Below are 23,140 nucleotides of genomic sequence, written 5' to 3'. Positions count from 1 at the left end.
GTTGTAACGTCAGGGGGGGTGTTGTAAAGGTATGAGGAGTGTCAGTGGACTATTTGACATTGATTTATACAGGTGAGTCAATTACCTGACAATAGTTGTTGAGAGGTTGTGTGGTACGTACCGCTGCCATCTTGCACTCCAGTCAGTGCTCCTACAGCAGCCGCCGTTTCCCCGGCCAGAACGATTTGACCTCCTCCCTGTAGGGTGGCCTCAGCCAGCGTCGCCACTGCATGGGCCGCAGCCTCACTGCAACACAATCACACACAGCTTAGAGATGGAAAGGAGGTGATGCGTGGCTATTTGTCCACCCTACGCATCCAAACAATGTTGACAGACTGGTGGACATTCACAATTATAGGGAGAGGGGACAACAACCCAAGCCCCAACCCTGACTGTATGGTGGTGCCAGAGGCCCAACACTCTCACCCAAACACCCACTTCAACTCCCCACATCTGAAGGTGAGTAGGCAGCGCACCATTGCACATATTTGGCTCTGCATTGGGACACTCTTTAAAACAATACACCCATCCTCCCACCAACACGGGGGGAGATGGGGTCATTAGAACACGGGGGGGAGATGGGGTCATTAGAACACGGGGGGGAGATGGGGTCATTAGAACACGGGGGGGAGATGGGGTCATTAGAACACGGGGGGAGATGGGGTCATTAGAACATGGGGGGAGATGGGGTCATTAGAACATGGGGGGTGGGGTCATTAGAACATGGGGGGAGATGGGGTCATTAGAACACGGGGGGAGATGGGGTCATTAGAACACGGGGGGAGATGGGGTCATTAGAACACGGGGGGAGATGGGGTCATTAGAACACGGGGGGAGATGGGGTCATTAGAACATGGGGGGAGATGGGGTCATTAGAACACGGGGGGAGATGGGGTCATTAGAACATGGGGGGAGATGGGGTCATTAGAACATGGGGGGAGATGGGGTCATTAGAACATGGGGGGAGATGGGGTCATTAGAACATGGGGGGGTGGGGTCATTATAAAGCATCTTTTCTGTCATGGTCAACTTTGGGAATCTAAAAGACATGAGCTGGCGCACACCCAGAAAAAAGATTGTGTGGATGTGCTGACTAACGGCGAATAAACTACAAAAATAAAGAGTCAAACACTCCATATATAAACTCCCAGTAATTTATTGGGTAAATCACCTTACTTTGGGAATCTGACACATATTCCTCAACAGGGATACTAACTTCTAGTTCTCCTCTTCCAGCCAAACGACACAGGAAATATAATCAACACCCACAACAATTCATAGAATGACTGTTTACAGCTTACATTTATAGAACAAACTAAAGATCACAAGCCCCAATGGTAACAAGCCCCAATGGTAACAAGCCCCAATGGGAACTCCAAGACACTGGAGGAAATGACTCTAAACTACCGTAGTGTCGACGAGTGCACCGCCAGCATCTACCGTAGTGTTAACAAGTGCACCGCCAGCATCTACCGTAGTGTTAACAAGTACACCGCCAGCATCTTCACACTTAGTACACACAATAGGTTCCAAAAAAGCAAATGACTTTAAACCAGTTTTACTGTTTAGTTCACAAACACCCGTTACCACACTTTTGTGAAAAGCACAAACTCATTCAGCAGTGGTTTTCCGAAGGAATAAATGTAGCAGCTGATTGGTTGGTTAGCAACCACTTAACACCCCAGAAACCAGGCGAGGCAGTTGAGTACAAAGGTAACGGCTAATTAATTAACTCAAATTAAACACTGAAATGGGAGGAAAAAGCAGCTGACCCCATGTCCCTATGGGACCCTTAGTTTCCTGCTCCAACCGTCCCCTCTTTCTGACATCACAGGTGTTATAGAACTACCTATGCAATTAGAGACTATGGGAATAACACTATTCAGCCTAGTTGCCTGCCCCTCCCTTGTTACGGCTCAGACCCCAGGGTCTTGTGTCAGCACTTGCTGATATGAATACACCTAGATGCACTTTGTTCACGCTGTAAGATGCCCCATTGCCAATGCAATCACTGTCCTTAAAGGCCCAATGCAGCTGTTTTTATCTCAATATCAAATCATTTCTAGGTAACAATTAAGGACCTTACATGATTGTTTTCAATTAAAACGGTTTCAACTAAAAAAGCTTCTTAATAAAAGGACAATTTCTCAAACAAGAACTTTGCTAGGACTGTCAGAGTGGTCTGAGTGGGGAGGGGAAAATGTTACTTCAGCTGTTATTGGCAGATGTTTGGAATCCTCTTTCTTATTGGTCTATTAACTAATTTACTGCATGGTGAAATTTCAGCCGGTCTTTTCAAACAGCTCTAACACTAAAATGGCATCATCATTTTCACAATTTCACAGTATTATTCCAACCTCAGTGTGGAAATACATAAAACACAGGAAATCACCCATTTGACTGCACTGGGCTGGACCTTTAACCATCATTGGGGGACATGCTAAACTGACCCAAAATCAGCGTCTATGGGCAACTTCATCCTACTCCATTATAAACAGAGAGGAGAGAGCATCTGGGCGGTGACCATACCTCAATCCCACTGCGGCATTCTGGGACAGCAGGATTCTGACTCCACACCCTTGTACCAGCATCCTGCATTAAGCTCACAGAGAGCCCCACCCCCAAGCAGCGCAGCAGGAGATGTGTGCATTGTGCACGTTGTTTACAGAATTAGATTTCTCCCAATCTCAAAATGTTTCTGCAGGTTTCATTCAGTTTGGATGTTTTTAGATTGACACAGTGTGTTAGGTAATCACATTCTGTAACAACATTATACCATGGTTACAGTTTTTATTTGATTTAACATTTAAATATACAGTTTAGTCTCACTGACATCAAATCTATTTCACAAGAGAAACCTGTTAGAGATGGCAGCAGTCACTGATGACTGTTAGTAGCTAAAAAGATACACTGATGACTGTGTGTAACTCTTGGGTAAAACACATGTATTGACAAAGGAAGGCCGCTGTCCTGCAGTCCTCCCCAGTGAGTATCTTTACTCTCAGTATTCAGCTAATGGGTCCACAGGTCATCATTCACCAACTAGCCTACAGTAGTCGAACCAATAGCAGTCCGCTGTGGAGCCTGGGGGAATTGGGATGGTTTATAAAAGCGCCAGAGGCACAGCCCGCGGGTCACCTGACCAACAGGGCTCTGCCTCGTCCTATCAGAAGGTCCGTATGAGGTTGTGCATTACGTCATGCAGCCAGGCCCGGTTGGTCACATTTGACTGCACAGGCCTTTAAGTAAACATGGATGGGTCATCCAATGGCTGTGGTATCTGTGTGTTGTCATTATGATGACTGATCCCCCAGACTAAGTACTCTCAATAGTCACCTACTCCCAGAGTCAGTGCAGATACAGCATTTGGCCTGATTGTCCACAATGCTGTTGAGTTGCACATTTTCTTCGCCTGGCTGGACGACCCTACTTGTCCCTTGACACCAACCCCCCCAACCCTCCTGAACACTCCCTACCCGTTAAGTGCCATGGTGACGGTGTGCCCTAATGAACACTCCCTACCCGTTAAATGCCATGGTGACGGTGTGCCCTAATGAACACTCCCTACCCGTTAAATGCCATGGTGACGGTGTGCCCTAATGAACACTCCCTACCCGTTAAATGCCATGGTGACGGTGTGCCCTAATGAACACTCCCTACCCGTTAAGTGCCATGGTGACGGTGTGCCCTAATGAACACGCCCTACCCGTTAAGTGCCATGGTGACGGTGTGCCCTAATGAACACTCCCTACCCGTTAAGTGCCATGGTGACGGTGTGCCCTAATGAACACTCCCTACCCGTTAAGTGCCATGGTGACGGTGTGCCCTAATGAACACTCCCTACCCGTTAAGTGCCATGGTGACGGTGTGCCCTAATGAACACGCCCTACCCGTTAAGTGCCATGGTGACGGTGTGCCCTAATGAACACGCCCTACCCGTTAAATGCCATGGTGACGGTGTGCCCTAATGAACACGCCCTACCCGTTAAATGCCATGGTGACGGTGTGCCCTAATGAACACGTCCTACCCGTTAAGTGCCATGGTGATGGTGTGCCCTAATGAACACACCCTACCTAATTAAATGCCATGGTGACGGTGTGCCCTAATGAATACTCCCTACCCGTTAAGTGCCATGGTGACGGTGTGCCCTAATGAACACACCCTACCTAATTAAATGCCATGGTGACGGTGTGCCCCAATGAACACGCCCTACCCGTTAAATGCCATGGTGACGGTGTGCCCTAATGAACACTCCCTACCCGTTAAGTGCCATGGTGACGGTGTGCCCTAATGAACACGCCCTACCCGTTAAATGCCATGGTGACGGTGTGCCCTAATGAACACGCCCTACCCGTTAAGTGCCATGGTGATGGTGTGCCCTAATGAACACTCCCTACCCGTTAAGTGCCATGGTGACGGTGGCTCCCTGCTGCATCTCCTGGGAGGCGGCGACAGCGGCCTCGGCGAGGGACGCGACCGCCTGATTGGCCTCAGACGCCTGTGTGGTCTGTATGGTCATCTCCCCACCCTGTAGAGTCGCCCAGTTCTGCTCAACCTGGCCAGTAAGGAGGGATGGAGGGGGGAGAGAGGGGTGGAGGGGGAGAGAGAGGGATGGAGGAAGAGAGAGGGATGGAGGAAGAAGGAGCAGGAAGAAGGAGCGGGAGGGATGGAGGAAGGAGGGAGGGGTGAGGGAAGGATTGAGGGGGAGAGAGGGATGGAGGAAGGAGGGAGGGAAGGATTGAGGGGGAGAGAGGGATGGAGGAAGGAGGGAGGGGTGAGGGAAGGATTGAGGGGGAGAGAGGGATGGAGGAAGGAGGGAGGGGTGAGGGAAGGATTGAGGGGGAGAGAGGGATGGAGGAAGGAGGGAGGGGTGAGGGAAGGATTGAGGGGGAGAGAGGGATGGAGGAAGAAGGAGCGGGAGGGATGGAGGAAGAAGGAGCGGGAGGGATGGAGGAAGAAGGAGCGGGAGGGATGGAGGAAGAAGGAGCGGGAGGGATGGAGGAAGAAGGAGCGGGAGGGATGGAGGAAGAAGGAGCGGGAGGGATGGAGGAAGAAGGAGCGGGAGGGATGGAGGAAGAAGGAGCGGGAGGGATGGAGGAAGAAGGAGCGGGAGGGATGGAGGAAGAAGGAGCGGGAGGGATGGAGGAAGGAGGGAGGGGTGAGGGATGGAGGAAGGAGGGAGGGGTGAGGGAAGGCTTGAGGGGGAGAGAGGGATGGAGGAAGAAGGAGCGGGAGGGATGGAGGAAGAAGGAGCGGGAGGGATGGAGGAAGGAGGAGCGGGAGGGATGGAGGAAGGAGGAGCGGGAGGGATGGAGGAAGAAGGAGCAGGAGGGATGGAGGAAGAAGGAGCGGGAGGGATGGAGGAAGAAGGAGCGGGAGGGATGGAGGAAGGGGTGAGGGAAGGATTGAGGGGGAGAGAGGGATGGAGGGGGAGAGAGGGATGGATGGAGGAGGAGCGGGAGGGATGGAGGAAGGAGGAGCGGGAGGGATGGAGGAAGGGGTGAGGGAAGGATTGAGGGAGAGAGAGGGATGGATGGAGGAGGAGCGGGAGGGATGGAGGAAGGAGGGAGGGATTGAGGGGGGAAATAGGATAGAAGGAAGAGGGTAAGAGAGGGAGAGAAAAAAGATGGTAAGAGGTGGAGGAGGTGAGAGATGGAGAGAGGAAGTCGTAAGAGAGATGGAGAGAGAGTAAGAGAGGGGGAAAGTGACAGAGAGAGGCAGAGTTAGGGTGTTTCTACACCACAACAAACAAAAACGAGTATGATTGTGATCCTTCGACAAACATTTGTCGTAGTCAATTAACATAAAATGTGACGTAGATCTGCCGCTTACAATAAACTGTGGCGACACCTCCATCGGTAACGTGCGACACACCGACATATTCTGGTGAAGAGTAGAGAACTTGGTATTCAGCAATGATATTGAAACAGAGTATGAAGTTGCCTTGCAGGGTTACAGAACAGTAAATATGACTTGTTCCTCCACAAGAGATGAAGGCATAGTGATTTATGATAATCCTACAAATACCATATCATGCAAATTACAATACATTTTTTTTGTTGGCTAACATATTCAGACAACGCATAAAAGCTTTTTTGTTGTTGTTGATTAAAAGCTTTTTTTCCTCCCCAATTTCATGATATCCAAATTGGTAGTTAATCTTGTCCCATCGCTGCAACTCCGCTATGGACCCGGGAGAGGCGAAGGTCGAGAGCCATGCGTCCTCCGAAACACGACCCCGCTAAGCCGCACTGCTACTTGACACACTGCTCGCTTAACCCGTAAGCCAGCCGCACCAAATGTGTAAGAGGAAACGGCGTACAGTTGGCGACCGAAGTCAGCACGCATGCGCCCGGCCCGCCACAAGGACTCGCTAGTGTGCTATGGGACAAGGACATCCCGGCCGGCCAAACCCTCCCTTAACCCGGACAACGCTGGGCCAATTGTGCGCCGCCTCATGGGTCTCCTGGTCGCGGCCGGCTGCGACACAGCCCGGGTTCGAACCCGGGTCTGTAGGGACGCCTCTAGCACTGAGATGCAGTGTTTTAGACCGCTGTGCACTCGGGAGGCCGGAACACATTAAAGTTTTGAGTAATATAAAATTCTGTTTAAAACCAAAAGACTTGTATTGATCATCTCTTGAAAATGAAATAGGACTATAAACCAACAGGATTATTTATCCATGCATGCACATCTTTGGCTAGCAGTATCGCCGGATCCCAGAGTGTAAAGTACACCACACTAGCAGTATCGCCGGATCCCAGAGTGTAAGGTACACCACACTAGCAGTATCGCTGGATCCCAGAGTGTAAGGTACACTACAGTGTTGCATGTTCTACAACACTTAACATAATGAAACAAAAACAAGACTGATTTCTATGGCGCTTTTTAAATCAGCGCAGGGTTTTTTCTGGATCAAAAAAGGGCTTAGGTGGTAGGCGTGGCAACGGGCGCAGTCAGCCCGTAGGCGCAGATGAATTTAAGAGGCCCTCATCTTGATGGTGTACAGGATTATTTGCATTTTAAGCCAATTTCCCTCAGTTCTACACATTTCTCCATGGAGCGGAGATCATTTTCAGGAGGTTTTAAAGTTCATTTCCTGCAGGGCTCACATTTCTCCATAGAGCGGAGATCATTTTTCGGGGGGTTTTAAAAGCAAATTTTCTGCAGTTCTACATATTTCTCCATGGAGCTGAGAGAAGATATTGCAGTTTTAAAGCAAATTTCCTGCAGTTCTGCCATGGCTAATGCGGAGATATTTTGCTCAAGCATAATAACAAAATCAATGCTGCTAAATGTATTGTTTTTACTTTGGTGATTGTTAGTTCTCAAAGATCATATTCTAATACACTGCTCAAAAAAATAAAGGGAACACTTAAACAACACAATGTAACTCCAAGTCAATCACACTTCTGTGAAATCAAACTGTCCACTTAGGAAGCAACACTGATTGACAATAAATTTCACATGCTGTTGTGCAAATAGAATAGACAACAGGTGGAAATTATAGGCAATTAGCAAGACACCTCCAATAAAGGAGTGGTTCTGCAGGTGGTGACCACAGACCACTTCTCAGTTTCTATGCTTCCTGGCTGATGTTTTGGTCACTTTTGAATGCTGGCGGTGCTTTCACTCTAGTGGTAGCATGAGACGGAGTCTACAACCCACACAAGTGGCTCAGGTAGTGCAGCTCATCCAGGATGGCACATCAATGCGAGCTGTGGCAAGAAGGTTTGCTGTGTCTGTCAGCGTAGTGTCCAGAGCATGGAGGCGCTACCAGGAGACAGGCCAGTACATCAGGAGACGTGGAGGAGGCCGTAGGAGGGCAACAACCCAGCAGCAGGACCGCTACCTCCGCCTTTGTGCAAGGAGGAGCAGGAGGAGCACTGCCAGAGCCCTGCAAAATGACCTCCAGCAGGCCACAAATGTGCATGTGTCTGCTCAAACGGTCAGAAACAGACTCCATGAGGGTGGTATGAGGCCCGACGTCCACAGGTGGGGGTTGTGCTTACAGCCCAACACCGTGCAGGACGTTTGGCATTTGCCAGAGAACACCAAGATTGGCAAATTCGCCACTGGCGCCCTGTGCTCTTCACAGATGAAAGCAGGTTCACACTGAGCACATGTGACAGACGTGACAGAGTCTGGAGACGCCGTGGAGAACGTTCTGCTGCCTGCAACATCCTCCAGCATGACCGGTTTGGCGGTGGGTCAGTCATGGTGTGGGGTGGCATTTCCTTGGGGGGCCACACAGCCCTCCATGTGCTCGCCAGAGGTAGCCTGACTGCCATTAGGTACCGAGATGAGATCCTCAGACCCCTTGTGAGACCATATGCTGGTGCGGTTGGCCCTGGGTTCCTCCTAATGCAAGACAATGCTAGACCTCATGTGGCTGGAGTGTGTCAGCAGTTCCTGCAAGAGGAAGGCATTGATGCTATGGACTGGCCCGCCCGTTCCCCAGACCTGAATCCAATTGAGCACATCTGGGACATCATGTCTCGCTCCATCTACCAACGCCACGTTGCACCACAGACTGTCCAGGAGTTGGCGGATGCTTTAGTCCAGGTCTGGGAGGAGATCCCTCAGGAGACCATCCGCCACCTCATCAGGAGCATGCCCAGGCATTGTAGGGAGGTCATACAGGCACGTGGAGGCCACACACACTACTGAGCCTCATTTTCACTTGTTTTAAGGACATTACATCAAAGTTGGATCAGCCTGTAGTGTGGTTTTACACTCAAAATTAAAGTGGGACTCCAAATCCAGACCTCCATGGGTTGATAAATTGGATTTCCATTGATTATTTTTGTGTGATTTTGTTCTCAGCACATTCAACTATGTAAAGAAAAAAGTATTTAATAAGATTATTTCATTCATTCAGATCTAGGATGTGTTATTTTAGTGTTCCCTTTATTTTTTTCAGCAGTATATATAAATATATATATATATATCTATTGTCTTTTCTACATCCGTTATATCTGTCGTTTAAGTTTACACTGAAAAGTGTTTTTCCATCCCGAAAATCTATGAAAAATAAAAACGTTTCTCCCTCACTGTGTGGACTTAGGTAACCCGATAAACCGTTTAGGCGGCCCGCCCAAGGATTTCAATGGCAGAAAAATCCCTGTCAGCGCTTTAAATAGTAAGGGGGAAATCACCTCATCCATGACCAATGTGTAGAACCCACCTGGGTGTGGTCTGGACTGCCCCTTTGCGCCAGAAAGCTCACCACACATCAACTATTGCCGAGGAGAGGTGAGGAATGATATATGCCAATTAGGAATCAGGAGATGGTTAACATTAGCATCTCAAAAAGAGGAAACGCTGTCCGCACACTGCAGAAAAACGACCTTCAGGCTTAAAACGCCATCAAAATCGTTTTGTATTTATTTATTATAAGTGATAAGGTGTAAAGGGGCATATTGCCTAAAAGTGTGTAATGGAGCCAGTCAGAGAAACATTTCAGCTACACGCTATGTTCACTACTCTGGAGACTTAACAGTAACATCTAACACTCCTCACAGAATAGTAGTAACACACCTTACACACAGGAGGGACTGTCATTACAACCGCATACAGTCATCAGATGTCTCTACAAGTGTGTGTATTTGGAAGTGTGTGTGTGTTCTGAGAAACTGATGAGGTGTGTGGTGTGTGTACCTCTCCGTCGTTCACAGTGTAGTTGACCTGGGCCACGGTCACTGTGCCTGGCAGCTCCGAGGCATCGGCCAGAGTGGCCACCGTCTGCCCTGTGCCCACCTGAGGGGCAGAGAGAGAGAGGGAAAGAGAGAGAGAGAGGGAAAGAAAGAGAGAGATTACAATGGGCAGCCTGGCTTGAGTACAAAACAGCCAAATCCTTCCCATGGATTATATCCCTCCAAATCATCATCCAGGGCATCTTTTAATCACCACCTAGAGAGGGGGAGGCCTGCCGGCCTCCTAGAGAGGGGGAGGCCTGCCGGCCGCCTAGAGAGGGGGAGGCCTGCGCCATCTGGATCCTTAGTAGGGTTGCAAAATTACGGAAAAACACCAAGTTCCCAGGTCTTTCCAAAATCCCAGTTTGATAAGTCCCTCCCAGCTTATTCCCTTCTGATTCCGGGAATTCTCCAATCGGGATTTCTGAAAAACCTGGGAACTTTGCGAACGTTCCCGGAATGTTGGGACCCTAATCTTGACTCTGCGTTTAGGTGACCTCTGATCTGTGGAGTAGGGTTAAGTTGCCCTAAGACGCTGATCTTGGGTCCATTTAGCATTACCCCACAAAAAAATAAGCTGATCTTAGATCTGTTCCTAGGGGAAACTTTACCCCGGAGCTTGACCAAATATTGGTTAAGGGAGATCCTAGATCTGTACCTATGGGACACCTGACCTGTATGAGGGAGACGGTGCCGTCGGGGTTGCTGATGGTCTGCACCACGGTCTGTGAGGGCACCAGGTGGGTGATGCTGTGGGTGGCCGTGGTCATGGCCGTGTGCTGTGGCACCTGGTCCTCAAAGGCGTACAGCAGGTCCTCGCGCCCATGCTGCTTGTAGCAGTTCTTCACGATGGTCCGCAGCGCCTGCGTCCACGACACCTAGCAAGGGGCGCCACAGCAAGAGATGTTATACAGGAAACAACAAACAGAATTACTCTACGTTTCACTATAGTTTAACTTTAATAATTGATATAGTGGAGTGAAACGGAGCTGAATTCAGTCTGGGCTTTAGTTGCAATACATAAGTCATTTGAATAAGTAATTTCATTGCAATGATATTCTGATGGTACACGTTTTTTGTATATTGTCTTTTATGTAAAAAAAGTCACTCACGAAACAAAATGTACATTTGTATTCATTGATACCTATGCTTCATAACTAAACATATTTTAAACATTAAAGAACTCTGTCCCACCAAGTTATTAGTGTTGGATTGTCCCTGGTAGAACTCTGTCCCACCAAGTTATTAGTGTTGGATTGTCCCTGGTAGAACTCTGTCCCACCAAGTTATTAGTGTTGGATTGTCCCTGGTAGAACTCTATCCCACCAAGTTATTAGTGTTGGATTGTCCCTGGTAGAACTCTATCCCACCAAGTTATTAGTGTTGGATTGTCCCTGGTAGAACTCTATCCCACCAAGTTATTAGTGTTGGATTGTCCCTGGTAGAACTCTATCCCACCAAGTTATTAGTGTTGGATTGTCCCTGGTAGAACTCTATCCCACCAAGTTATTAGTGTTGGATTGTCCCTGGTAGAACTCTGTCCCACCAAGTTATTATTCTCTAACCGTCTCCACTCAAAGACCCTTTGACCTCCACAACGTCCTACCCCTCTACCATATTCAACATTGTAATGATACCAGGGAGGCAATTCACAGGGAAAGTGTGTTTTCATCCTCACCCTCTGTTTCTGTTCCTCAGTGCGCACGTCGCTGCGCACGTTGGCCCAGGGGATGTCCTCTGGCCACCAGATGGGCTTGCAGCTCTCCTTGCCCCAGCCAGGCTTGCCCCTGCCCGTCGAATACTTCAGCATCTCTGGGATGAACGCTCGCAGCTGGGCCTGACCAGAGGAAACAAGATACAAGGGGATGAGTGGTGTACACACACACACACACACACACACACGTGCCCTTGACTGGGGGGGGGGGGCGGTATTGATACGGACTATAAGCCGCAACTTTTTTCCCACGCTTTGAACATCGCGGCTTAAACAATGACGCGGCTGATATATGGATTTTTCCCGCTTTCAATTCCCCCCCCCCCCAAAAAACACATTCTGTGACGTGCTCAGTTTTTTGGCGGCATGAAGCTTTCATTAGACCAATGAAATTGCCAAACGGGTTAAGGTCAAACAACTTTTTTGTTTACTGTTTAGATTAAATCGAGCGCTCTCAAACTTCCCATCATTCTGATTACGGTAGTCATTTTGTCACCCTCATCATGGCAAAGACACGGAGAAATGCATATGATGTAGCTTTCAAGTTGAAGGCGATTGATCTGGCTGTTGGAAAAGGAAATAGAGCTGCTGCACGGGAGCTTGGTCTTAATGGGTCGATGATAAGACGTTGGAAACAGCAGCGTGAGGAATTGACTCAGTGCAAAAAGACAACTAAAGCTTACTGCTAATTTTTTATTTTTTGTTACAAGCCGTGTTTCGTTAAAGCCTATTTATTTTTGTTACAAGCCGTGTTTCGTTAAAGCCTATTTATTTTTGTTACAAGCCGTGTTTCGTTAAAGCCTGTGTAAAGTTCATTTGTGTCAATGTACCGGTAGGCACCTGCGGCTTATAGACATGTGCGGCTTATTTATGTTCAAAAAAATAAGAATTTTTAAATTCAGTGGGTGCGGCTTATATTCAGGTGCGCTTAATAGTCCAGAAATTAAGGTACTTACCTGCAGCTTGCTGAGGTGGACTGGGCCCAGAAATAGGATTTCTAAAAAGGAGACCACACTGCACTGAGGTCTATCTACAGGCCAGTCTATGACTGAGGCTCCAGTCTGCCTCCCTGACTGATGAACTAACACAATCTTGGCCTAATGGCTCTGAACTTGGGTGGCACTGAATGGAAGAAAACAGACTGAAACCTGGAGGGACAACCTGGACTGCGCTCTTTCCTTTTCCGCTGAAAAACATTTTACAACATTTCACTGTTGCCTGCCCAAATGAACAAAACCCTGTTCTGGGCAGAAAACCTGAACCACCTCAATAACTGACTCTCTAGTGTCCATCAGTTGTACTGTAACAAACAACAACATCCAGATATAAACACACCCATTTTCACTGGCCAGATTAACCACAGTTCAATAACATGTTAACAGACTGCTGTAGTGACCAGAGGATATTCAGTGAGATTAACTACAGTTCAATAACATGTTAACAGACTGCTGTAGTGACCAGAGGAGATTCAGTGGTAGTTTTAAACCAGTAGTAGGTGGATGATGTTTCATTCATTCTCCCTACTGTTTAAGTGGTGTACTGTACTCTGAACTGTACTCTGAACTGTACTCTGAACTGTACTCTGAACAGTTAGGATTGACGACTAACCACAATGAAGCCTGATTGCTTGGACTCATCCAACCTATTGCATAAGAGGCCTCCTCATTTATTTATTCTGATTTGCCCCCTCTTCTTGGGAGACGAAGGGGGTGGAACACACACACCTCCGCGCGCCTTACCAGTCCCCCGCGCGCCTTACCAGTCCCCCGCGCGCCTTACCAGTCCCCCGCGCGCCTTACCAGTCCCCCGCGCGCCTTACGGGGTAGGGATGGGGCCACTGCAGCATCTACCCACATTGAGTAAATTTGGCTAAAAATAGATACGCCACAAAGCTATCCAGTTTGCTCTGTGTTCTGAGAGAGTAGACAAAATGGCGGTGCCTTGACTGGCTCTGGACAGTCTGAAACACGGATGGGTAACCTCTGGTGATAACATATCATACTAGAAATTGTTTTTGAGAAAGCCATTCTGACCCGTCTTCGTCTCAGTCCTGCTGTAGTTGCAGCCAGTGAATTAGCGTTTGGAGAAACCCTCTCAAAAACAACAGAAACACACATTTGTCAGAGTTTATAAAATGGTGACCGACAAAGACTAGTTTACTAATGTAGCAGGTAGCAACAGCTATAGTAAGCTCCTCAGTGCCTCTGTTTCTCCACCTGTAGCTGGTGAGGGGGGGATTGGGGGACAGATGGCCTAATTACAGTGGCGTTAACCCACCTCCCTTTGGTCTAATCCGGCAGGCTATCAGCCAATCAGCAGCCAGCCACTCCAAACCCAAAGAGCTGTAATTATGGGCTGGCTCACCCTGGCTGGTCTCTTGACTCACCTGCTGCTCCTAGGCTCTCCATACCACCAGCCACCAGGGCCCTCTCGTGAACTCCCCAAACCCAGCCAGATGAGCCTCTCCAGGGATAGTCAGGCTGACTCCCCTCCCCTGGTTGTCACTCAATCCCTATCCATCTTACAACCTCTTATTTGAGTCTTTCTCCTGGCACAACCATGTCTTCCACTCCACTACTATATTTAACCTTTACATGTATACAGGTTTGTCTCATTGAGATCATCTCTTTTGAAAGAGACACCTATACAGCACAGTAGCAGTCGACAGACTACATCTCCACAAAGCCCATACTCTCCCGTCACTCTGGCCCCAGCCAGGTGAGTGTCCTGGGATACTGCTTTGACCTGGCTCTCCATGTGCTCCAGAACCACCCCCCCCCCTCGTTGCAAAACCTGGACCCGTACAAATCAGCTGGGCTAGATAATCTGGACCCTCTCTTTCTAAAATTATCCACCGCCATTGTTGCAACCCCTATTACCAGTCTGTTCAACCTCTCTTTCGTATCGTCCGAGATCCCTAAAGATTGGAAAGCTGCCGCCGTCATCCCCCTCTAAGGGGGAGACACTCTAGACCCAAACCTCCATCCTGCCCTGCCTTTCTGAAGTCTTCAAAAGCCAAGTTAAACAGATCACTGACCATTTCGAATCCCACCGTACCTTCTCCGCTGTGCAATCTGGTTTCCAAGGTACTAAACGATATCATATCCACCATCGATAAAAGACAGTACTGTGCAGCCGTCTTCATCGACCTGGCCAAGGCTTTCGACTCTGTCAATCACCGTATTCTTATCGGTAGACTCAACAGCCTTGGTTTCTCAAATGAATGCCTCGCCTGGCAGTCTCTATGGGGGAACCACAGGGTTCAATTCTCAGGCCGACTCTTTTCTCTGTATATATCAATTATGACGCTCTTGCTGCGGGTGATTCCCTGATCCACCTCTACGCAGACAACACCATTCTGAAAAAAATCTGGCCCTTCTTTGGACACTGTTAACAAACCTCCAGACGAGCTTCAATGCCATACAACACTCCTTCTGTAGCCTCCAACTGCTCTTAAACGCTAGTAAAACTAAATGCATGCTTTTCAACCGTTCGCTGCCCGCACCCACCCGCCCGCCCGACTAGCATCACTACTCTGGACGGTTCTGACTTGGAATATGTGGACAACTACAAATTCCTAGGTGTCTGGTTAGACTGTAAACTTTCCTCCCAGACTCATATTAAACATCGCCAATCCAAAATTAAATCTAGAATCGGCTTTCTATTTCACAACAAAGCATCCTTCACTCATGCTGCCAAACATACCCTCGTAAATCTGACAATCCTACCGATCCTCGACTTCGGCGATGTCATTTACAAAATAGCCTCCAACACTCTACTCAGCAAACTGGATGCAGTCTATCACAGTGCCATCTGTTTTGTCACCAAAGCCCCATATACCACCCACCACTGCAATCTGTATGCTCTTGACGGCTTGCCCTCGCTACATAGTCGTCGCCAGACCCACTTGCTCCAGGTCATCTATAGGTCTTTGCTAGGTAAAGCTCCACCTTATCTCAGCTCACTGGTCACCATAGCAGCACCCACTCGTAGCATGCGCTCCAGCAGGTATATTTCACTGGTCATCCCCAAAGCCAATTCCTACTTTGGCCGACCTTTCCCTCCAGTTCTCTGCTGCTAATGACTGGAACGAATCTAAAAAATTGGAGACTGATATTTCCCTCACTAACTTTAAACATCAGCTAACCGATTGCTGCAGCTGTACATAGCCCATCTGTAAATAGCCCATCCAATCTACCTACTTCATCCCCATATTGTTTTTATTTACTTTTCTGCTCTTTTGCACACCAGTATTTATACTTGCACATCATCATCTGCACATCTTTCACTCCAGTGTTAATTTGCTAAACTGTAATTACTTCGCTACTATGGCCTATTTATTGCCTTACCTCCTCACGCCATTTACACACACTGTATATACTCCCCCCCCCCTCCTTTCTCTATTGTGTTATTGACTGTACATTTGTTTATTCCATGTGAAACTGTGTTGTTTGTATCGCATTGCTTTGCTTTATCTTGGCCAGGTCGCAGTTGTAAATGAGAACTTGTTCTCAACTGGTCTACCTGGTCCGTCACCCCATTGCCAACCAGCTTTGGCAGAGTGAAGTAAGGCAACAGATCCTCCTCTCAACTCATAAAAAATAAAAAAAAACGTTGAGATTCTTCCTGGTTCTATCACGCCTGCCCCAGAGGAGACAAGATTGGCCGCTCCTCTCCCTGTGGGCCCTGTGATTGGCTGTTTCTATCCCTGTGGGCTCAGTGATTGGCTGCCTCTGTCCCCTCTCCCTGGGGTAGTGTCTCTGAGGGTGAGCCATGGTACCAAGTCTCTGATGATGACGATCCAATGACTGTGTCAGCAGTGAAGTAAACAAGCTAGCACCACTTGGGATGAAGACTACTCTGTGAGCCATCTCTGGGCTGTGTTCATTAGGGCACAGCGAAGCAAAACACTTTGGAATGGAAAAACAAAAATGAGTGCCTCTTACTTTTTGGATAAGTTCAGATAGCACCTCCCTGTTTCAGTCCACTTCGTGCCTACAGAACAGGACTCTAGTGTGGACCAGGACACAGCGTTCACTACTTTCTCTTCCTCTCATACTGACTGGAACCACACCCTGACAGCCAAATGGAGGATATCTGCCTCTTAAAACGATACGGGCATATCGGAAAGCCTGGCTCATTATGGATTCCAAATCTGTCTCATGAAGACATTAGATTACAAACTAGAATCCAATAGGATCTATAGTTCTAACGAGCAACTCATGCTGGAGAAACTAGTGGCAACTATCATCATGAGAACAGGTGACAACCTTGACAAATTGACCTAAAAAGGGGCATTTGACCTTGAAGCATGTCATTTTCTAGCGTAGCCAACGCATGAAACCATGTTCTGAGCAGTGAGGGATTTATAACCAACTGGCGCCATCTGCTGGACAGACGAGGGTTCTCATCTCACCCATAAACATGAATAAATATAGCCGTGTGTGTCAGTGTATCATCTCACCCATAAACATGAATAAATATAGCCGTGTGTGTCAGTGTATCATCTCACCCATAAACATGAATAAATATAGCCGTGTGTGTCAGTGTATCATCTCACCCATAAACATGAATAAATATAGCCGTGTGTGTCAGTGTATCATCTCACCCATAAACATGAATAAATATAGCCGTGTGTGTCAGTGTATCATCTCACCCATAAACATGAATAAATATAGCCGTGTGTGTCAGTGTATCATCTCACCCATAAACATGAATAAATATAGCTGTGTGTGTCAGTGTATCATCTCACCCATAAACATGAATAAATATAGCTGTGTGTGTCAGTGTATCATCTCACCCATAAACATGAATAAATATAGCTGTGTGTGTCAGTGTATCATCTCACCCATAAACATGAATAAATATAGCTGTGTGTGTCAGTGTATCATCTCACCCATAAACATGAATAAATATAGCTGTGTGTGTCAGTGTATCATCTCACCCATAAACATGAATAAATATAGCTGTGTGTGTCAGTGTATCATCTCACCCATAAACATGAATAAATATAGCTGTGTGTGTCAGTGTATCATCTCACCCATAAACATGAATAAATATAGCTGTGTGTGTCAGTGTATCATCTCACCCATAAACATGAATAAATATAGCTGTGTGTGTCAGTGTATCATCTCACCCATAAACATGAATAAATATAGCTGTGTGTGTCAGTGTATCATCTCACCCATAAACATGAATAAATATAGCTGTGTGTCAGTGTATCATCTCACCTGTGTCATCTTGTCCACAGAGACGGGGATGCCGTCAATGGTGAGGGGGGGCAGCTCGGAGGTTAGTTCCCCCCCGGGGGGGGCGTGCTCGGCCAGGGCATTCTCCAGGTCCTCCAGGATCATGCCCTTGTACTTCCTCACCTGCAGGGAGAAGGAGGAGGGGTAGGAAAAGCATGGGTTAGTGGACGACCCAGAGTAGGGGGCAAAGGTCAAGGGAAGGTTATCCCTAACCTTGTAAAAGCAGTCTGAGAACCAAACATTGTGACATAGTGAGGTACTCTGCAGGCTAGGGCTGGGTAGATATGGCCAAAACCTCATATCCTGACATGTGTATCATTATCGGGATATGAAATGACCTATCACGATATAGCACATTTTCTGTCAATTCAATGAATAAATAGTTTATATAAAATGACCACATGTAAAGGCCTATTCTTATTACATTTTGAATTCTACTCAAAAAAGGTACTTACTCATATTTGATTATTTTTTCTTTTATTTAGAACCTTTGTGCAAATTTTCTATTAAGCATGTAACAAAATATAAAATATGAATGTATAAAATCTAAAAAGGTAAATAGAAAACACCTCAACTATAGTTGCAAACTAAATAAAAATAGGCCGAAAATATATATTTTTGGTGGGGGTGGGTGGGGACTTGCCTGTGCAGGCCCCCCCCCCCCCAATACGTGTCACATATGGGGTGGCAGGCAGCCTAGTGGTCAGAGCGTGGGACTAGTAACCGAAAGGTTGCAAGATCGAATCCCCGAGCTGACAAGGCAAAGATCTGTCGTTCTGCCCCTGAACAAGGCAGTTAACCCACTGTTCGGTAGGCCGGTAGGCCGTCATTGAAAATAAGAAATTGTTCTCGACTGACTTGCCTAGTTAAATAAAAGGTAAAAAATAAAATAAAAATATCAATTTGGTGCCTTGGGTCGAATGTTAGCACCAAATCACAAAACCCCTGTTTCTCGACCGTGTAAATTGGGGCCATGTCTTTGCAGATGGAAGTTGTAACGGCAGCTGTTACCTCCTTCCATCCTCATGATTCTTTGCCATATGGTGTGCCGTGGGCAAAAGCCTCTTGCAACGTCCGAGTCACGGGTTTGTTTTGAGCACCCGACTGTACTTTCTGGGGTCTCATCCGTAGACTCTCTCCGTACTGTTTTACATGATTTTTGCGTAGGTGGTAAGAGGTTAGTGGTGTTTGAGCCTGTTGTCGAGACCAGCCTGCGGCATATTTTGCCGGGGATGGTTTTCTGGTCCATGTCAGATTCATAACCAAACCACGTCCATGTGACCGAAGTAGCCCCTCTTTTAGGTACGAGCTCTGTCTCCGTGCTCTGTCACACGTTCACGCTCCTCCATGTTTGTTTGTGTTGCAAATTTCCTTCCGCATAACATCGTCCAATTGATGAAAAATATTGCTGTAAAGAGTGTGATTTGCGACACAACAAAATAAATGATAAGAGCATAATATGAAACGATAGACGTTTTTCTATCGTCACACGATATTGATCGTCCTATCGCCCAGCCCTACTGCAGGGCATAGAGTCAGTATGCATTGAGACTACTGTTGGTAGGATGTTGACACTGCGACTTGAATGGCCAATGCAATGGATGTTCTGGATAAAAGTTGACTTTAGGCACAAATCTCAGATCAGAATACAAACGCTTAAATTGTAACCTTAACCACTAGGAAGAAAAAACGTTTAGGGTAACTATTTGTCGACACTGATATTTTGTAAATGCATCCGTCTTTTCCTTGAGGTAAGGAAAGGCCCTCGTCGAGCGAAGACGATGTTTCAGTCTACTGCTTTCACCAATCACAGATCAGCGTTTACTTCAACCAATGAAGGACAGAAGAGCAGATGCGCTGAGAAAAATTGAACTGGGCCATTGATTTAACCCCAATGTAAGGCAGGAACAGTGAACACACTCCTTATATGAAACACTAACTCCTTTTTCTTCTGTGTTACAGATTCAGCCACACATTATGAGGCGGCAACACATCATCCCACCAGGGTCACCCACCAGGGTCTGTGTGGGTGACGTGTGGCAGACGTGTTTGCACTCACCACATTTTCCAGTGGCGCAGCACCAAACACCTTGAACAAAGCGTTGGGCTTGGAGGGAGAGATGCACAGAACTATGGCCTGTTGGCCAACTCTGGTGGTGTACTCATCCAGGGTGGCTCGCAGTTTCCTACAGACAAAAACACCACGAAAATCACTCAAACGTGCTCTTCCTAGTCACGGGGACTATAAAAACAAGTAGCTGTGACAAATGACTGTCATGCCATACTTCAATTAAAATGAAGTACCCCCTTTCAGAAAAACAAAATAATTACAAATAAAACTAAATAAAGTAGGATACTGTTCAGAATGACAAGAGAAAAAGAGGCAGGAAAACAGTTTCCTAGGTGAGTTCTAGAAGATTTTGGGGTCATAGACAGTTTTGGGACGTTCACCTCAGCAGGCGTGTCTGCTGTCTCTTGCGGATGGACGGGTTGGACTCGAAGATGTGGGGCCTCTTGCGTTTCTTGCCCGTTGCTACGGCAGCAGCTGCAGCCATGCCTACTGGGCCTGTGAATAGAAACAAGACAGTTGAAATGGAGCAGTTCACATTAGTGGTCTGACAGCACCATCTGCTGGTCAGTTATGTACATTACACCATGCATATGAAAAAACATCTATGGATAGGAACGACAACGACTCTTTTAGGTGAGGGGATCAGTTCAAAGACTTGTCAATGTCATGTCTGAAATAAGTAGTTGGGGAAAAGATTCATAAGAGTGTAGATCCGTCAAACTCAACTCTGGATTCCAGGTCCCACTGCATTTTCTTTCACTGTTCCCCTCTAATCAGGGACTGATTTAGACCAGGTGTGTGATTCCCCTCTAATCAGGGACTGATTTAGACCTGGGATACCAGGTGTGTGCGCAATTAATGATCAGGTAGAAGAGAAACCCAGCAGGCTCCGGACCTCATCGGGTCAGAGTTGAGTACCCCTGGTGTAGATAGACATGTTATGTACAGAGCTGGTTATGTTCGCCTACTCTACATGACAGGCAACCATGTCTTTCTGTTCACAGCATTCTGTCATTTTCCTAATGCGTGACCCTGATACAAGGGTCCCATGACCTAGCTTTGGCAGAGCAGATCCTGAATACAGTAACCTCTTCAAGACAGAGACCAAAGCGCTCATTTCACTCTGCTACTATGAATAATAGACTGTCCTCCATCATGCCAAAGACCCCCTCCTCTCATTGGCCGGGGCTCACCTGCGGCTGCCAGGTGCGCGGTCATCTCGTCATTGCCGGCCGAGTGAAGGATGTCTGAGTCATCATAGGCGTCGTCGTCAGGGGATGAGGGCGAGTCCTCGTCGGCGCTCAGCATGCTGTGATCTGTGTACGTGGCCACATGTACCTGCTGCACGGCGTGCTCCTCGATGGTGGTCATGTGCTCGGTCTGGTGAACGTTGTGGTCCTCCATGGCGTGGTGCTAGCCTCAAACACTAACTGAAGAGAATAGAAAATAACTTATTCTATTTGCATGGAATAATTCATCTTTTTGCTGTCTCAGTATGTAACAGGCTGGGACAGCCATAGACAAGTGCTCCTGCCTCCGGGAGCAGAGTCGGGGTTTATATGCTTTACAGCAATAGTTAGTACATGGGATATTGATGCAAGCAACCCGGAGACACACACACACACACACGTGTCATTCAGGGGTGTGTATAGGCCCCCGCCCACTTCTACTGTGATACTATCCCAGAAGTATGTTAACAGGGCTCAATGAAATAAAGCTTGTTATGTCTAGGGGCTATATATGAACATGTGTACTAGCTAAATGTGTGATACATGACATAGCTAATGATGATGCATATGGATATTCCAGTAGTAATATTGTCAGTGTAGACACATTGATGCAGTGCCTCTGTACTTATGTTCAATAAATGTAAATAGCATGTATAATGGCTGAGGTTGACTATATTCCAAATATATCATAAGGTGAATGCACCAATTTGTAAGTCGCTCTGGATAAGAGCGTCTGCTAAATGACTTAAATGTAAATATTCATTCAAAAGGCATGTTTTACTTTACTACTCAAGGCTAATTGAGTATTGCACTGGGTGACCAATTAATGATATTTCAGAATAGATTTGGGGGTGGGGGAGACAGGAAATGCAGACTGAATGTCGAATGGCTTGCATGATGCATCTTTATAAACTGTTATATAGCCCTACTGTGAATTATTTGAGGGGGAGAGGTTGCACAGACAGTGAGATACAGGGGCAGGAATGACATCGAGATTGTCTAGCTAACAGTAACTCAACATTAGGTTGCACTGATAATCATTCTCTGTCTCTGCTATTAAATACTCCCGAAAGATGAGACGTATGCGAGCTATATTGATAACAGACCATAGCTACTAGCTAGCTAACGCTACCCAACCTGCCATTCAATGGCGGTGGATAGACCACAACAAGTTAGCTGGTTAGTGGCTAAGTTAAGTTAGCAAATGTGTTTCGCTAACACTGTTTAACAGCATTTCTGATCAAATGTTATGGTTATTTTACTAGTCATATAGTTAACTAGGTTACTGTTAGTTAGCTCCGATTATGCTTTTAGATATGACAAGAACCTAAAACCTCTCATTAACGTTAGCTAGCAAGTCAACCATAAAAACGCAGTTGGCTAGCAAATGTCCAAGACACATTTCGCTAGAGAATTAGCTGGCCAAGCAGCTGTATTTAGCGACATACTGGACAATTGTGTAAAAACTAGAACAATTATTGGAATCAGAATCCAAAATATTGCATGCTAACCAAGCATCGCATGCGATTACATGTGCCGTGTACTGGTAAGCTAAAATAACTACTGTAGCAGCGAACCCGCCATCTCGAGCTACAACTGTAACACAATACATAACAGGCCTAGCGGCCTACACCAACGCTATTGCTGCATTATCTCGACTTATTCTCAGTGTGCGCAAAGTGTATTGTCGTCAAAAATGCCAAATCTTCGTTTTTTTTCGTTTTCTCATCGGTATCTAAAACAATCTGCATGTTTTCGCCCCTATGCTGCCGGGTTTGTTGGTGCGGCTGCGCCGGGGCTGAAATAGCTGGAGATTGCGCGGTAGGGCACTAACCTCAGAGCGGCTGCGCTACTTCGGGCCTGCGCCGTACGATGGGCCTGGGAATCCGAGCTGTAATGGAGGACAAAGAACAGCCAGCCCGAAAACACACCGGAGCTGAAGCTCCGCGGTCCCACTGATCTACAACACCGGGCTAACCACGCCCCTTTCACTTCAACATCACCGCACGGAAAAACGAGATTTTTCTTATTTGATAAAAAGTTAAACATATAGCAAATATTCTTCAGTAATCATTCAATATTATCCATATAGCTATGTTTATTTTGTCCGCAAAAAATTATACAGTATCGCCAACCCCCCTGAAATAAGTAGTTGTTTTTATAAACATCGCTAGCAAAAACA

The 23,140-nt window shown here is 46.9% G+C and overlaps 1 protein-coding gene across 6 annotated transcripts in view; it reads right to left on the bottom strand.

Moving 5' to 3' along the window:
• The window catches only part of LOC115199135 (nuclear respiratory factor 1), a 31,160-nt gene extending 8,234 nt beyond the window's left edge, over positions 1–22,926 (bottom strand). Inside the window, exons 1-12 of one of the 6 annotated variants that reach the window (XM_029761726.1) lie at positions 22,793–22,926; positions 20,923–21,159; positions 20,110–20,224; positions 19,718–19,844; positions 17,641–17,781; positions 11,375–11,533; positions 10,371–10,574; positions 9,662–9,760; positions 9,160–9,240; positions 5,834–5,884; positions 4,399–4,556; positions 86–246 (exon numbers count right to left, since the gene is read on the bottom strand). In XM_029761726.1, coding sequence (XP_029617586.1) covers positions 86–246; positions 4,399–4,556; positions 5,834–5,884; positions 9,160–9,240; positions 9,662–9,760; positions 10,371–10,574; positions 11,375–11,533; positions 17,641–17,781; positions 19,718–19,844; positions 20,110–20,224; positions 20,923–21,133 — 1,507 coding nt within the window. In that variant the 5' untranslated portion in view covers positions 21,134–21,159; positions 22,793–22,926. The remainder of the gene's footprint in view (positions 1–85; positions 247–4,398; positions 4,557–5,833; positions 5,885–9,159; positions 9,241–9,661; positions 9,761–10,370; positions 10,575–11,374; positions 11,534–17,640; positions 17,782–19,717; positions 19,845–20,109; positions 20,225–20,922; positions 21,160–22,792) is intronic. The other 5 variants (XM_029761728.1, XM_029761730.1, XM_029761729.1 and 2 more) reach the window with 5 other exon arrangements.
• Between the last annotated feature and the right edge of the window lie 214 nt (positions 22,927–23,140).

Source organism: Salmo trutta, chromosome 8 (genome assembly GCF_901001165.1).
Source record: "Salmo trutta chromosome 8, fSalTru1.1, whole genome shotgun sequence".
Classification (NCBI taxonomy): Eukaryota; Metazoa; Chordata; class Actinopteri; order Salmoniformes; family Salmonidae; genus Salmo; species Salmo trutta.
The sequence above is the reverse complement of the archived record's forward strand: the minus strand, read 5'-3'. Positions and strand labels throughout refer to the sequence as shown.